This window comes from Mobula hypostoma, chromosome 17, assembly GCF_963921235.1.
Source record: "Mobula hypostoma chromosome 17, sMobHyp1.1, whole genome shotgun sequence".
NCBI lineage: Eukaryota > Metazoa > Chordata > Chondrichthyes > Myliobatiformes > Myliobatidae > Mobula > Mobula hypostoma.
In genome coordinates this window covers 20135681-20151842 of record NC_086113.1, presented here as the reverse complement: position 1 = coordinate 20151842, position 16162 = coordinate 20135681, and the positions used below count along the sequence as shown (strand labels likewise).

Below are 16162 nucleotides of genomic sequence, written 5' to 3'. Positions count from 1 at the left end.
GGTGAAAACTGCCCAGCGGATTTTCGGCACCCAATTGCCCACCATTGAGAACATCTACCATAAACGCTGTCTGGGCAGGGCGAAAAGCATTATCAAGGATGCATCTCACCGTAACCATGACTTTTTACTCTCCTCCCATCCGGTAGGCACTACAGGAGCCTCTGCTCCCACACCAGCAGGCACAGGAAGAGCTTCTTCCCTGAGGCTGTGACCCTGCTGAACCTCACATCACAGCGCTAAGCAGTATTACACCCGTATTGCTCTGTCTCAGTACTTTTATATTTGTGTGCTGTAGCACTTATTTTATTTGCAGTTATTTTGTAAATAACACCATTCTTTGCATTTCTGGTCAGATGCTGAATGCATTTCACTGGCTTTGGATTTGTACTCGGCACAATGACAATAAAGTTGAATCTAAATCTAAATCATCATTGGCACAAGGTTAGGGATGTGTGGGAGCATGTTGCGCCAAGTTAAATCTTGGCACCATTCACTTGGACGATGTTGCCAAGTTGGTAGTATATGGGTGAAGTAACAGGGGAGTGACACAAGATCTTTGAATCTGGGGAGTGAAGTGTTAAGAAACCTAAGGTAATTATAGAGAAGAATTCCTTTAATCCCCTCCCTGAAATGGTCAAGGGGAACCAAGCCGAGAATGTTACTCAGCTTCACTCTGACAGACAAATCAAAGCAATAAAAATCACACACATAACACAGACAAAGTGATTATCAGTCGGAGGCTGGCGCTCTTAGCTGACATAGCAACATAGTGCATTACTCAGAATTTTCTATCCCTCTTCTAGTGCCCTCTGCTCAACCTTCTTTGATCAAGCCCTTAGTTAACTGACATAAAACTTAGTGCTTTAATGCCAAATCTTGTTTGATAATGTGACTAATCATCTTGGGATATTTTGCTATATTTAAACATTGAATAAATGTACCACGGTGGGCCATGAAGGCCCAGATTAGGGGGAAAACTGGAGGTAGGTCACATTCCAAGAAGAGTCTGCACATGTCAAGAAATGCAAGTTAATAAAAACTAACTGTATTGATTCTACACACACACAAAAATTCTCAGAACAAATACTATTCCATATTTTAGTTTGCTGGGGGATAATTTGTTAATTCTGTGGGGGGGGGGCGGGAGAGAAGTAAGAGGGGCATGAGGAGTCACCTGCATGCATCTATGTTTGAATTTGTTAATTTCTCCAGTTTGGCTCTTTGTTTTTGTAGGAGCTGTTCTTGGAACTACTGCCCTCAGTGAATAAATGCCATGAGAGCCAGGTGTGTTAATCTCTGAAGCTGGAGATCACATAAATGAGCGAGATCATGAAGAGTGTGTGATATACACAACTCTGCATCATGCCAGGTATGACAGGCAAAGTCAATACCCTCACACCTCCCTTAAATAAACCACTGGGGATCTCTTTCAACAGTTCTCACTACATTTGGACAAAGGTCAGAGTGTTTTTGCCTGCTTGTCACCTGATCTTGTAACATTACACCAGAAGACACTTGAACAGTGTGACTCACAATTTTCTTGTTTAATGCTTCCAAAAGCACCACAAAAGCTTGAAAAATGCAACAAAGGCAAACTTTTTGTCCTTACTATTCTCCGAAATGGAGTGAATAAAAATAGGAACTAGAATCCACTGTAGCAATGTTGCACTGGAAAAAGGAGAAAGGAATTCTCCTTCAACCATTTCTGCCTGACAACCTCAGCAAAAACATTGGGAATTGTTTGAATAGGGAAAAATGCAACTGCCAGTGACTAAATTAGAATAATTGTATTGGAGAGATTACAGAATTTACTACTGCAAAAGTAAATAAATACTATTAATAATACACATTCCTTGCATTACAAGGTGGTAAATTTGCACATCCTACAATACTACGCCCCAAATTCAGCAATTACCAGACTATAGTTAAATAGGTCAACCTCAAATACACATTGGTAACCTCCACAACATGGGAGGACCACAAACCTCAATGACCTGGAGAGCTATGTTGGCTGAAGTCAGAGCTTTCTGCTTTGGCTCTTGGAAGGATCACCAAGCCAAACAGATCAAAGGGCAGAGGTCAGACTAAAAGTGGTCTACCAGACCTCTGGGTCAGAGGATTCAACTCAGGGCTAACAACCTGATGAGTCCAAAAAAAAATTGTTATGGAAGCAGCAATGAAGACTCCTTAAAGGACATTCATTGCTCCCCTAAATACCTGTAGTGTAAGAAAAGCAGATTGAAAAGTGGAGCTCTGAACAGGAACTGAAGGGAGCTCTAGCAACAGGCTTACAGGTGTAAAATTGGCAATGGGATCTTACAGAGAGTGGAATATTAACTGTTAAAGGATATATAGGTTTTGAAGAAAGAAAATGAGAACTATGTTCACTTACCTCAAATTTTGAATGTTTTAGATCAACTTGACAAGTTTAAGATATTAAGGAAACCTGATCAGGTGCATGGGGATTAACTGTTTCTGCTGTTTGGGAGCAAAGAACTGAGGAATGAAAATTCTCAAGGCCAGGCAGCATCAATGGACAGAAAAAACAAAGTGTATGTTCTAGGGCAGATGACAAAGCATCTTTCAGCTGAAAGGTTAACTGTATCTCCCCACTAAAGATCTTATCTCCTGCATGTTTCTAGCATTGTGTGTATTTATTTCAGGTTTCCAACATCCACTTTTTGCTTTCTTATGGAGAGTCTGAAAGCCAGACCCCAACTATTTAGGAGTAAAATTGCTGAAAACATCACATGAGGGGCAACGGCAGCTTGGAACTCTTTCATGAACGGCTGATGCTGGGCCAATCTCTTTTGAAATTTTGTTTGCCAAATCAAATAACACAATGCACATGGAACACAGAGGCAGGTTGGGCACAGCCAGATCAAGTGGCACAATAACAGCCATTGTCCTATTGGATTTGTGTAAAGCTAAAAGCAATGATACATTTAATCACAGCTTCGGCTAAACGCGTTTGTCCTTCGGAACGCGTTTACATCGAATGCTGTTGCAATTGTGATATTGCTTCACATCAGAACAAGTACATTCTGGGCAATCTCAACCCAAAGTAAAGTGGAGTTAAGCAATCACTTTCAGCCCATTGCTGAGTGGACACATACCTCAAGCTCCATCTGCACTTTTATTGTAACCATTACTTCTCACTGTTCCCACCGTTATACATCTAGTACATTTATACATTGCAATTATCAGTGCAATTTGCAATTACATTTCTGTACACAAGAGGGACAAACAAATTGGTCAATGTGCCCAGATGAATTTTTTTTTAAAAAAGGTGGGGGGGAATGACACAATTCTGCCTTTTGTCGCTGGGTTAGGTTTGACTTCGGAAATTACTGCAAGCCAGTTTCAATTCTATCTCCATGGATAAGTAGGAGGCACTAGTTCCAGTTGTGAATGGATTATAAATGGACTTAGATGCACTTGATGACAGAGCCAGAGGTGAAATAAGGGAACTCCTGTATACTGAAAGTTGATACAATCTGCAATGCATTGTTACCTGAGAGGAACTTTTGAAAAGAGATTGCATTTAATATCTGAAGGGGGGACAAAAGTTTGAGAGCTCTTGGACTAACTGGACAGGTCTACTGTTTTTGAAGACCTTGGAGAGGCACAAGTTGCTAAAAGGGTTCCGGATATCATTTACTTTCTTTTATACATTAGTTTAAGAACAAAAAAGGCCATTTCCTTCTATGATCACTGCAAAACCATAAAACATGCCACTCAAATATGAGATCATGTTCATTTAAGATCCTAACACTCATAATTGGCTTTTGTTTGAAGTTCAATAAATTTCAATTGCCACCTTAAATACCAAATCATACAATGAATGCAAAGGCTGTGGTGACAGAACCAGCACGTTGCCAACAAATACTAATTGCAGCTGTTAAAAAACTTCATCCCATGCCATGGTAATCTTTAATCAACACTGCCTCTTGGACAGCAGAACAGTTACAAGAAACACCCTGAAATTGGCAGAACACTTAAGAAACCTGCTTAAATGGATACAATTCACACAGTAATTCTAGTCAATAACCTCCACTGACAAAACTTTCCAGAAAAAAACCATGGAATGATTTTTACTACCCTACAAAATAAAAGGGCTCCCAGCCAAGGCAGGTGACCACCAGCAGATTTTAAGAAATATCTAAGAAAGAAGTTTGGGAAGGAATCCAGAGTTGGAGCCTTGGTAGTTTGAAGTCACGTGCCAGCAATTGAAGGGCAGAATCGGAGAAGAGAGATTTGAGAGAATTAAGAGGGCTGAAAAAAGTTTGGGGGGGGGGATTGAAAGTAAAAGAATTTGCAAAGAAGTGATCAAATTAGCAACAGATATGTCAATGAAAGCTTACCAAAATACTCTGCCTTGGGGTGTGCATCCAATTCTTGCTCCAGACGCTCAGTGAGAGCTTCTAATTTTAATTCGGCTGTTGACAGTCCTGGGTCCTGCTGCGTGAGGAGAGGCTGACAGGGCAGGCGCACCTTAGAGGCAGGGTCCTGGGGACTGTAATCTGGATCGTGGTTCAGGGTTGAGGCTGGGAGGTGGGTTTGCGCTGGGGCCAGGGAGCTAGGACAGGAAATAGCCCCAGGGTGGGCCTGAGCAAAGGTGTTATCGGGCAGGCCCATGGCCAGACTGCCAGGTACGCTAGCAGGTCTGGGACCAGCCCGACACGGCCGGGCATCAACCTCGGGGGCGCGATGGTTGAGTTCGGACCAGTCCGGGCCAGGGTTTGCCGAAAGGGATGGGCTGCGTTGACTGTGCTGGGGTAGTGCTCGGTGCTTGCCGGATTCACCGGCACCTGAGGCAGAGTGAGGGTTGACCTGGAACGGGATTACCTCTTTTGGACCGGAGGAGAGTTGATGGGTCTCCAAGAGACTGGACCGAGGACTGACCAGGCTGGAGCTCGAGTCGCTCTCCTGGTGACAGCTTGACCTGGGGCTTGACTGGGAATAATTTGGGGCACTCGAGTGAGGGCCATGGGGTTCAGGCCCAGAGTGTTCAGTGGTAGAACTCTCATGGTTAAGGTTGGGCCTGAGGGTCAGGTCTTGAGAGTATCGGTTGGATAACGGCTGTCCCGGGTGGCCAGGGAGGTTGGACACTGGTGTGGCAGACACTGGAGGCTTGGCTCCAAGCTCCCCACTGAGGCGATTCTGAGGCCGGGTTCTACCAGCAGAGGGCGCACTCTCGGGATCACCGGCCATTGGGCCAAAGCCGCCGTTGACTCTGGCGGCAGCCCCCTGCGGATTTCCCATCAGTAACATCTCCTGTTGCCTCTGCAGGTGGATCCTGTTCATTTTGGAGGCGAATACCCGCCGGGTCTCCTCGAACTCGGGCTTGCAAGCCTCCTTGTTAACCCTGAAGAGCCCATCCTTGGACGCTTCATACATATTCAAGTCCTCAATAAACTTGCTGGCCTCCAGCCCCAGATCCTCGTACTTATCCATGTTTCAGTCCGGGTTGCACCTTCACCCCGCCAAGCTCACTGCCCACGTATGTCTAGCGCCCCTGGTGCGGTGCCGTAGGAGACTGTGCTAACAATCTCATTCAGGGTTCACAAGCAACTAACAGTGCAAAACCCTAACAAGTGCCTGTGGGGAGAAGAGACAGAAACAGAGTTGAAGTCTACAGGTCCATTAGGTTCCCCCAGCCCCCACCCCAAGCTAACTACTTTTGCCTTGTCACTGGGAACAGCAGAATGCTGAAGCAACTCAGAGGATCTGTGGAGGCAAGAGATGTATTTCAGCCCACGAGACCCCACATCATAACCAAAAGGGTGTAGGGAGGATGGTGAAATAGAGCCGTACATGGGGAGGAGGGTAGAGGGTGCTGGAAATCTAGAGCAAACACACACACACAATACTGGAGGAACTCAGTGGATCAGGCAGCATCTATGATGGAGAATAAAGGGTCCCCTGAATGGTCCCAGCTCAAAACGTCAAATGTGTTTATTCCCCTTTAGGGGACCCCCTTATTCCTCCCCATAGATGCTGCCTCAGCGGTGAGTTCCTCCAGCATTTTGTGTGTAACACCATGGAAGCTTTGATTTCACACCCCTGTTTACTGGAAATCTTTCCAGCTCCCCCTCAGTCCTGGTGTAGGGTCTTTCACCAGTTCCCTCCAAAGAGACTGACTAACTCGCCGAGCTGTACGCTCTGTTTTTGTTCCGGACTCCAGCACCTGCGGCATTGCAGTCCTCAATCCCGACAGGCACTAAACCCTCCACAGACACTTCTCGAACTCCGGGATGCGCGAAATCCCCTTCCGTTTGCCTCCAATCTCGGGATGCGTTAACACAGCCCCCTTTCTCTCTCCTCTCGTTCCCAGTTCCAGGGATACAGGGGCCATCCCTTCTCTCCCGCTCCCCACGAGTTCCCGGCTCTCTTGTCTCCACACCCAGCCCCAGCCCCGGAATATGTTAACAATACCCCCCTTCTTTCTCTCCCCACCCAAATTCCCGGCCGGGATATGTCAGCCTCTCCCCCATACCCCAGTTCCCAGGATACGTTAACCAACCCCCTCCCTCCATAATTTCCAAACAGGATACGTTAACCCCAACTCCCGCCTTGTTACCTATCGAATGAAAAAGCCCAAAAGCTGTCCCATAAACTCCGCCGTGGAAAAATCACTTCCAAAGCAGCATTGCAACATCTAGAAGGTTGCCGAGCCCTTACCCGGATTCCTCTGCACACACAGCGGGGCGGCCGTCCCGCCGCTCTCCTCTCTCCTGTCGATCACCGGGCGCCTCTCTACTCTTACCATCCCATCGCCCACAAACAGCCACGCAACGCGGAAGCCGGCCGGCCTCCAACTTTTCAGGCAACTTCCCCGAAGTTTGATTTTCTTTCTAGAAACAGAAAGTTAAAAGCCTTGCCACAGACAGCGGCGATCGCCAGGCCAAAGCAGCAAATAACTTCTAACACCAACGGCCAGAGAGTAACTGACCCCCACCGAGGGACAAGGCAGGAATGTAGCACTCGACAAATAGTTCAGAGAGGGGCGGACGGACACCGAGCGGGAGGTGTTTCGCTGGAGAACGAGTGCAAATCAATGCGCTAGCAATCTTGGTCTTAAAGAGAAACCCTGCCGAGACCTCGCAATTTAAAAAAAATCTTACCATTCATAAGAAATAGGAGCAGGAGTAAGACATTCGGACTGTCGAGACTGTTCTGTCGTTCAATAAGATCATAGTTGATGTGTAACTTTCCTCAACTAAACCCACAAAAACAACTTAACTGCCCAAGTACTCTTATTCAGTTTTACACATTTTACATTTTTGTCATTTTACCGAGTGTGTCCACTTGTTTTCGAAGCCTTTTTGCATCCCTATCACAATTTGTATTCCCAGCTAGTTTTTTTCCCCACCAAGATCAATCTTCAAAATGTTATATTTGGTTTTCTCAGACAAATGGTTGTTAAAGATTGCAAGTGGTTCAACCCCAACACCAATTCCTGCCACACATTACTGACCACATCCTGCACAACTCAGAAAGACCTGTCTTTTTTTTTGTTGTTTTCTATCTGCTAACCAACTCATAGCCCACGTCGGTGCATGTTTTCTAACTTAATCTTTTCTAACCCTGTCCTGTTTCAGAAAGCCTTACCAGAATTCCGACACATTCCTTCCAGCTGAGGCAACCCTCCACCTGCGAGTCCCGCTGGTGCCGACTGTTGTATCTTGTGGTCCCGACGCAGCCTCCCTACGTTGGTGAGACCCGTCATAAATTGAGCGGCCACTTTACCGAGCAGTTCCGCTCCATCCGCCAAAAGCTGATTCCCTGCAGCCATTTTAATACCTATTCCCATTCTTGTTTTGAGATGTCAGTCCATGGACACCTATTGTGATATGATATGGTCACTTAGGGTAGAGGTGCAGTACCTTACACGCTGTCTGGGTGGCCTCCAACCTGATGGCCTGAACATTGATTTCTCCTTCAGGTAATTTTTTCCCTCCCCCTTTCCTCTTACTCTATTCCCCAACCGAGCCTCTTATCTCTGCTCACCTGCCTAACACCTCCCCCGGTGCCCTTCCTCTTATGGTCTACTATTCTCTCCTATCAGATTCATTCCTCTCCAGCCCTTCACCTTTCCCACCTGACTTCAACTATCACCTTCCAGTTATCCTCCTTCCCCTCGCCCCCACTGTTTTATTCTGCCGACTTCCCCTTTCCCGTCCTGAAGTGCCTCAGCCCAAAATGTCAACTACTTATTCACTTCCATAGATGTTACCTAACCTGATGAGTTCCTCCAGCATTTTGTGGGTGTCGCTCCAAACACAGGGCATCCATTGGTTTCCCCTCACCTATACCACCTATAAAGAATTCTAAACATAATTTCCTCTCAAAATCCTAGGTTGATTCTGCTCAATAAAATTATTTCAAATAGTTGTTGTTGTATTTTCCCCATTGTCAATGTTAGGTTACAAGGTTGGTAGTTACATACATCAAAGTTGCTGGTGAACGCAGCAGGCCAAGCAGCATCTATAGGAAGAGGTGCAGTCGACGTTTCAGGCCGAGACCCTTCGTCAGGACTAACTGAAGGAACCTGTTTTATTTCTCCTTTTGTTTCTAAGCAACTTGCCCCTAATTTGTAGGAAACATTCCAGAGGATGGTAACCTGGCAGGGGGTGGTATTGGGGATAACCTCCCACTACCTATTAAATTCTCCAAATGTCATACGTTTCAAATAGCCTCTGCCAGCTCCTGGCCTTCACGTGTGGCTCAGCTACCAAGCCCAGTGGAACCATTTCTACCAACAGGACAAGGGACAAAGGTGTGTTACCGGCACCCTAAAATTCAAGCAGATGGGGCCGCGTCAGCAGTGATTGGCAGCTTATTTAGGAGAAGAGAAAAATCTGATCTCAAACCCCCGCTGCCTTGCACCTATACCCACTCATGGGGAAGGTTTCGGGAGTAAATTCCGAAGAAGAGCCCGGAGCTGGAGTCCCTAAGGCAGTCCTACATGTGATTTCAACACTGACGGGCAACTCCTGTAGTGCTGCCAGTGCCAGACGGCGTCAATCTCTGTCGTTCCTCTGGATTCATCAGCTGCATGGAGGAAGGGTGAGCCGCTACGCGGGCAACATCTTGCTCTCAGTATCATACTGCCCAGGATTGCGTATCATGTATACAGCTGGGATGCAACGTCCATGGTCGATCCCAAATGGAGGAGCTCAATAAACTGGCCTTCCACTACTTCCATTGCCACCTTGTATAAAACTCTGGGATGCAGATAATTGAATGTGGGGATTCATCAGATTTAGGCTCATTAACCTATCGAGAGGTATTTCTTTATTCACACCAATTTCCTTTACTTCTGAATATTTATTCAAATATAAATAATTTTTAGTATCTTCTTCCATGCTATTATTTAATTGCTCGGACATTCCCTCTTCGCCCACTATAAATTCAGTCTGCACTCAATCTTCGGTTCTTTACGGCTCCTGGGGCACCGACCGGCCATTTTCTGATATCCCAAGGATGCGGCCGAGAAGCTGAGTGTGCCCTCAGGGCGCTGAGGCTCTGCGGCTCTGGGGACGAGCAAGTTCTATGCCTGTGTCGCCGACTGAAGCTTCGCAGGAGAAAACTGAACAGCGGGAACAGCGGATCAGCCGTCGGAGGCCTCTGTACTCGGATCGCCCGCTTTCTCTCGTCGGTGGGGGAGAGTTTGTTGCCAATTCTCGAGTGGGTGAACCCGGGGAAAAGAAGCAAAGTGGCAGACTTTACCATCACGTTTTTTTTTGTTGCCTTGTTAGTCTCCCCTCTCGCTGTGTGACACCCCTCTGCCCCTTTAGCAGGGAGAGAGAGAGCCTGTGGATGTCAAATTGTCCGGTGAACGAGTCGTTTTTGTTCAGGATCATGGTCTTTTTTGGGGTCTTTGCTTGGAGGCTGCTGATGCTTTGTGCGTGGGAGGGGGCGTAGGGAGGGGTTCTGGGGTTCTGACGTATTTACTGTCACTCATTCTTTGGGACACTTCTGTTTTCGTTGATGACTGTGAAGTGTAAGAATTTCAGGTTGTATACTGCATACATTCTCTGATATTAAATGGAACTACCGAACTACTGAATTCTCTTCTCCCTGTCATATGCCTTCACAAAGTCTATTCCCTCTTATGCACCAGTTTTACAATCTGGTGTTAAGTCTCATGCTAGTTTAATCTCTAATTTTATTTCCCCTTCATTAATTTCTCAGTCGTCCTCTGCTGAATTCTAAACCACCTGCAATCCTCAGGTTTGCTGAATTTTGGCCCAATTTTTATATTTAATTTCTCCTGTAGTCCACTTCTGGGTTGCTTTTCCTGTTGTGCTTTTGTGCCTAAAGGAATATATACTTGCTGCAAATCATGTACAATATCTTTGAATGCTAGCCATTGCCTAGCTCCAGCCATACTGTCTAATGTGGTTTCCCCACCCTTTATACATTCATCGTTTCCTTTGTTTAGATTGAAAACCCTGTGTCAGATGGGAAAAGCAGATTATTAACAGAATTTAAATTCCACATCTGCCATGGTGGCATTTGAACTCAGAATTCTAGTTGTTAGCCCGGTTCTTTATATTAACAGGCTTTTCATTTAACCGCTACGTTGCCATCGTACTCTGAAAATACTGGGCTACAGTAGAAACAATGCATGCAGAGGCTTAGCTGAATGATCTAGAGACATGGGATGAAATCCCACCACAGTTTATATTCAGAAAATGCCAACTCACTATGTTTGGATCACTGAAATGAAATCTGTCATGTAAAATAATGCTGATGCTGAAAATCTGAACATGTCCGTCAATCTCTCTTCACGCTGACACTGAAGCAGAACTTCAGCCCACGAACTCCACACCAACTATCAAGCATCTGTTTATACCGATGGCATTTTATCCTCTCTCCGTTGCCATTGATTCTGCCACTGCACTGTACTCCCCTACACACCAGGGCCAATTAACCTGCAACCCCACAAGTCTTTTGTGGGCAGGAGGAAAGCGTTCTCCGATTTTAAACCTGAAATTAAGGTTGACTCTGAAATGGGGAATCATAGAATCTAAGTGCGACAGCACGGAAGGAGGCGATTCAGCCTATTCAGTCAGTACCAGCTCTCTAGCAGAGCAACCCATTGGCCCTTTGTCAGTAATGTCACTAAGTTTTCTCACCATGTCATGATCCAGTTCCCTCCTGAGGGTCAGAATGGAACTTCCCTCCTCCACTTCTGCAGACGGTGCATCACAGATTCCAACCACATGCTGCACAAAAAGGGTTTTCTGTTAATTCTCTTCCCTTTTATTTCTTCCTATGGCCTGTCATTCTGAATTTCTCCATGAAAAGGAAAAGCCTCCCACTATCCAGATTCCTCATTACTTAATATGCTTCTATCAGATCTCTCCTCAGCCGCCTCCTCTGCAAAGGGACCAGTCTCAGACTAAGGGAGCAACATTCTAAAGGTCAGCCAATTGATCACTTACAAATTTACTTGTCAAGCATTGATTCCAATATACCAAGGCCAGGGCCACTCTGATTCATTGAAATTGGGCTCCACCAATTAATTTTTTTTTGTGTGGCTCCGTTTTCTTTTACACAGCTAACCCATACCTTACAATATCTTAATCACTATCTCCTAAACATTCTCCTACTGTATCTTGCTATATTTGACCCACTTCACTTTCAAGACCCAGATCTAGCAATGCTTCCCATCCTTGTTGTAATAGAGACAGATTATGAATACAGTTTAGAATCTCTTCATTATCTCCACTCTTAATACTATTACCAACCCAGTTACAATGGGATAATTAAAATTCCTCATTATAAGGAATGAAAATAAGACCATAGGATTTAGGAGCAGAATTAGGCTATTTGCCCCATTGAGTCTGCTCCCACCGTTTCATCATAGCTGATTATTCCCTCTCAGCCCCAATCTCCTGCCTTCTCCCCGTAACCCTTCATGCCCTGACTAATCAAGAACATAACACCATAAGCCATACCTATTAGGCCACACCTAATTCTGCTCCAAATACTCTATAATCTACCTGAATAGTTGCAGTGTTATTTGCTGCTGACCTATGGAATACGCCTAGCAGTATTATTTCTCCTGGACTGTTTTTAGCTCTAATCAAAGAGATTCTGTCCTTTGTCACTCAAGACTTTATCCTTCTCCAGCAATGTAATATTGTCTTTAATCAGCACAGCTACGCCTTCTCCTTCCTAAACATTTTTTAGCCAGGAATATTTCATGCTCCAATCCTACCTCTTTCTGAGCCAGGAGTATGTTATTATCCACATTTCATATTCCTATCTGTATATGTAATTCACCAATCTTATATACTTCAATCTGCACATTCCCACACATGTGCAGTAAACTCATTTTGTGATATCACTTTCATTTTTATTGACCTCATTAAAAGCCATAAGCTGTCCAAATCTTGTATAGTTTCTGCATTTTTGCTTTTACTTTCAGCCTTTCAGTTCACTTCAACCGAATGTGCTGCTGCTTCTTACATTTGTCTGCTCTGTCCCTTCATGATACAGTCTGGATGAGATTTCCCTGCGCTTTCCTTTCAAGATTACACACTCATTTAAACCCTTACCTTGTGTTTCTAGTTTAGCTATTTTCTCATTCGATTTGACCCTCGTGATATTGGTGTTTTAATGCAAATTTAATTGAATTTAATTTTTTCAATTGCTCTAGTGGAATTTGAACTCCAGGTCATAGCTCCATGCCCCTGGATGACAAGTCCATCAAGCTGACCACTCTGTTCCCCATAGCTACATCTGGGTAGAAACAGTAACTCTCTGCTAGTTAGAAAGGTTTACTCTATTCATCAAGGATGTGCCAATATTGGGTTTCCCTCCTTTCTTTTTGGAGTGCTCTTTTGTAAATTTTTGGGTGTTTGGGAGAGCAAAGTAATGTCGCATTGAAGGGAACGATGAATGCCTGTGATCTCTTTCTCAGAGTCTGACGTCAGAACCTCTTTCATGAGCGTGAACCCTCACAAGGTGCCAGGCCCTGAAGGCGAACCTGCTAGGGCACTTAAAATCTATGCCAACCAATTGATGGGCATGTTCAGGAACATCTTCAGTCTCTCACCGTTGCAGTCTGAGCTTCCCACCTCCTTCAATAGGATGACAGTCATACCAGTGTCCAAGAAGAGCCGGGTGAGTTGCCTTTCAGTTGGGCCAAAGGACCGGTTTCCGTGCTCTGAAATGACTCTCGCCCAGTTGCACTCACATCTACCGTAATGAAGTGCTTTGAGGGAACGGTCATGGCCAGAATCACTCCTACTTTGGTGAGGACCTGGACCCACTCAATTTGCCTATCACCACAATAGTTCTCCAGCGGATGCAATCTCCCTGGCTCTCTGTCAGCCTTAGGACACCAGGACAATAGCAATACCCACGTCAGGCTGCTGTTTATTGATTACAGCTCAGCTTTCAACACAATCACACCCTCAGTTCTAACCGACAAGCTCCAGAACCTGGACCTCTGCATCTCCCTCTGCAACTGGATCCTTAGCTTCCTCACCAGGAGACCACAGTCAGCATGGATTGGGAATAACATCTCCGCCTCGCTGACAATCAACACTGGCACACTTCAATAATGTGTGCAGCTCCTCTCTGTACACCCACGACTGTGTGGCTAGGCACCGCTCAAACGCCAGTTACAAATTTCCTGCTGGCACAACTATCGGTCGCAGAATTTTAGAAGCCGACAAGGAGGCATACAGAAGTGAGGTAGATCAGCTGGTTCAGAGGTGTCGGATCAACACGTTTGCACTCAACGTCAGTGAGAGCAAGGAACTGATTGTGCACGTCAGGAAGAGTAAATCAAGGGAACACACACTCGTCTTCATCGAGAGATTGGCAGTGGAAAGGGTGAGCAGTTTCAAGTTCCTGTGTGCCAACGTCTCTGAAGCTCTATCGTGGGTCCAACATATTGATGCAATTACAAAGAAGATATGACAGCGACCATGGTTGAGGAGTATTGGCTCGTCCCCAAAGACTTTTGCAAATTTCTACAGGTATACCGCGGGGAGCATTCTAACTGGTCTGGTATGGAGGGGTCACTGCGCAGGATCAGAAAAATCTGCAGAAATTTGTAAACACGCCAGCTCCATCATGGACGTTAGCCTCCCCAGCACTGAGGGCATTTCAGAAGGCGATGCCTCAAGAAGGAGGCATCCATCACTGAGGACCCCCCCCCACCTTACCCAGGACATGCCCTCTCCTTATTGCTACCATTAAGGAGGAGGTACAGGAGCATGAAGATACACACTCAGCGTTTCAGGAACAGCTTCTTCCATCTGTCATCAGATTACTGAATGGACAATGAACCCATGAATACAACTTCACTATTTTGCTCACCTCTTTGTACTACTTAATTATATATTTATTGTTATAATTTATAGTTAAAATATGTATTGCAATATACTGCTGCTGCAAAACAACAAATTTCACAATACTGTACATGTCGGTGATATTAAACCCGATTCTGCTAAATTTCCTTCTCTAACTTCACACCATTGCAAATGAATTAGTGCAATGCTTTCTACTTTCAAAATCTGAAAACAATAATGGGCAAGTATTTTACTGCTAATGCTTCGAATGCCAGTAAAAATCCCAAAATCCAATGTAACCAGAAATGGATTTATTCAGATAGCCTAACTCCTTAGTCCCACAGAGATGACATGAAAGGAAAGGAATGTCTTTCATTGCTTGGGCTAACTATCTGTTGACTATTATATTCAGCTCCCCCACATTCAGTTCAGCTGAATTTAAAGAGTGTTTTTCTCCCACGAAATAATCTCTGTTGCTCACCGTGAATGATGGCATGGGGCTTCTGCTTGACTTTATCAAAATTCTTGCATCTTCACCCATCCATTATACTCCACAAATCCCAGGCAACAGAAGTTGTGCTTGATTGCAGATAAGAAAACAATCAAAAAGGAATCAAAGCAATCCCTGAGCTAAAGCCTCATTTTAACAAACATTGAAACACATGTAGGCATCAGGAGCAGGAGAATGCCACTAAAGTCTGCTCTGACATTTGAAAGGATCATTGTAAACTCAACTCTGCATTCCTGTGTAGCCAGGTAACCTTTCAACCCCTTCACTATTGTGAATACAGTACTGTATATCTATTTATGCCTTAAAAGTGTTCAAAATTCTGCCTTAAAGATGCTCCACTCAGGACCGTTTGACAAAGACAGAAAACTGCCTCATTTTTGTCATAAATGAACAACCCTTTATTTTCAAGCGGTGAACCGAAATTCTAGACTTTTCCATAAGAGGAAACAGCCTCTCTTCATCTATCCTGCCAAGACTCCTCAGCATCCTACATATTTCAATTAAGTAATCTCTCACTCTTCCAAACCCCAGTGGAAAAATCTTACAAACTGTTATTAAAAGCTAATTGACCTCAGCCTGTACATACTTAACACCAATTAGAATTTGTGGTCTAAAATGGCTGCTCCCTTACAAGAGAGCAGTTAACCCCTTTGAATTACATAGTGTTAAGTGTCAGTCCTTATAAAAACAGGTGTTAGCATTACAGAGAATGTACAGCACAGAAACTGACTGAAGTTCAAATTGCCCATAATCAGCATTTATGTTCTTTGAAGCTTCCTTTTCTCTTTATGTCATCTCCCACATCAACTTAACCTTCCGTCCCTCCTCCCTCATAACATTGTCTAATGGACATCAGTAGGAGATTAAGTTTAGTGAAATACAATGAAATTTAGTGCAGACAGCATTTATTACATGGAAGAATGGGATTTCTTTCTGATGTAAAAGATGAGAAGAGGGTCCATTAACTGAATGTGACAGAAAGTAATCAGGATATATATTCACATGGTGATCAAAGGTAGCAGAACACATTGACAAGCTTACGTTAAAAATGGTTCTTTACACACTGGATTAACTTTGATAATAATTTTCATAAATTCGATATCACTTGGGATAAAGAACTTCCAGAGTACTGCGGAAAGAGAATGGAAAAAATCTCATTAGAACACACTTGGTGGCCACTTTATTAGGTTCACCTGTATGCATGCTCTTCAATGCTAATTATCTAATCAGCCAATCAATTGACAGCGACTCACCGCATAAAACATACAGACATGGTCAAGAGGTTCAGTTGTTGTTCAGACCAAACTTCAGAATGGGGGAAAAAGAAATG

At 44.5% G+C, this 16162-nt stretch overlaps 1 protein-coding gene across 2 annotated transcripts in view; it reads right to left on the bottom strand.

The window, feature by feature from the left end:
- The window catches only part of limd1a (LIM domains containing 1a), a 55521-nt gene extending 48491 nt beyond the window's left edge, over positions 1-7030 (bottom strand). Inside the window, exons 1-2 of one of the 2 annotated variants that reach the window (XM_063069622.1) lie at positions 6685-7030; positions 4365-5601 (exon numbers count right to left, since the gene is read on the bottom strand). In XM_063069622.1, the coding sequence (XP_062925692.1) occupies positions 4365-5457 (1093 nt within the window). In that variant the 5' untranslated portion in view covers positions 5458-5601; positions 6685-7030. The remainder of the gene's footprint in view (positions 1-4364; positions 5602-6684) is intronic. The other variant, XM_063069623.1, reaches the window with a different exon arrangement.
- Positions 7031-16162: the final 9132 nt, after the last annotated feature.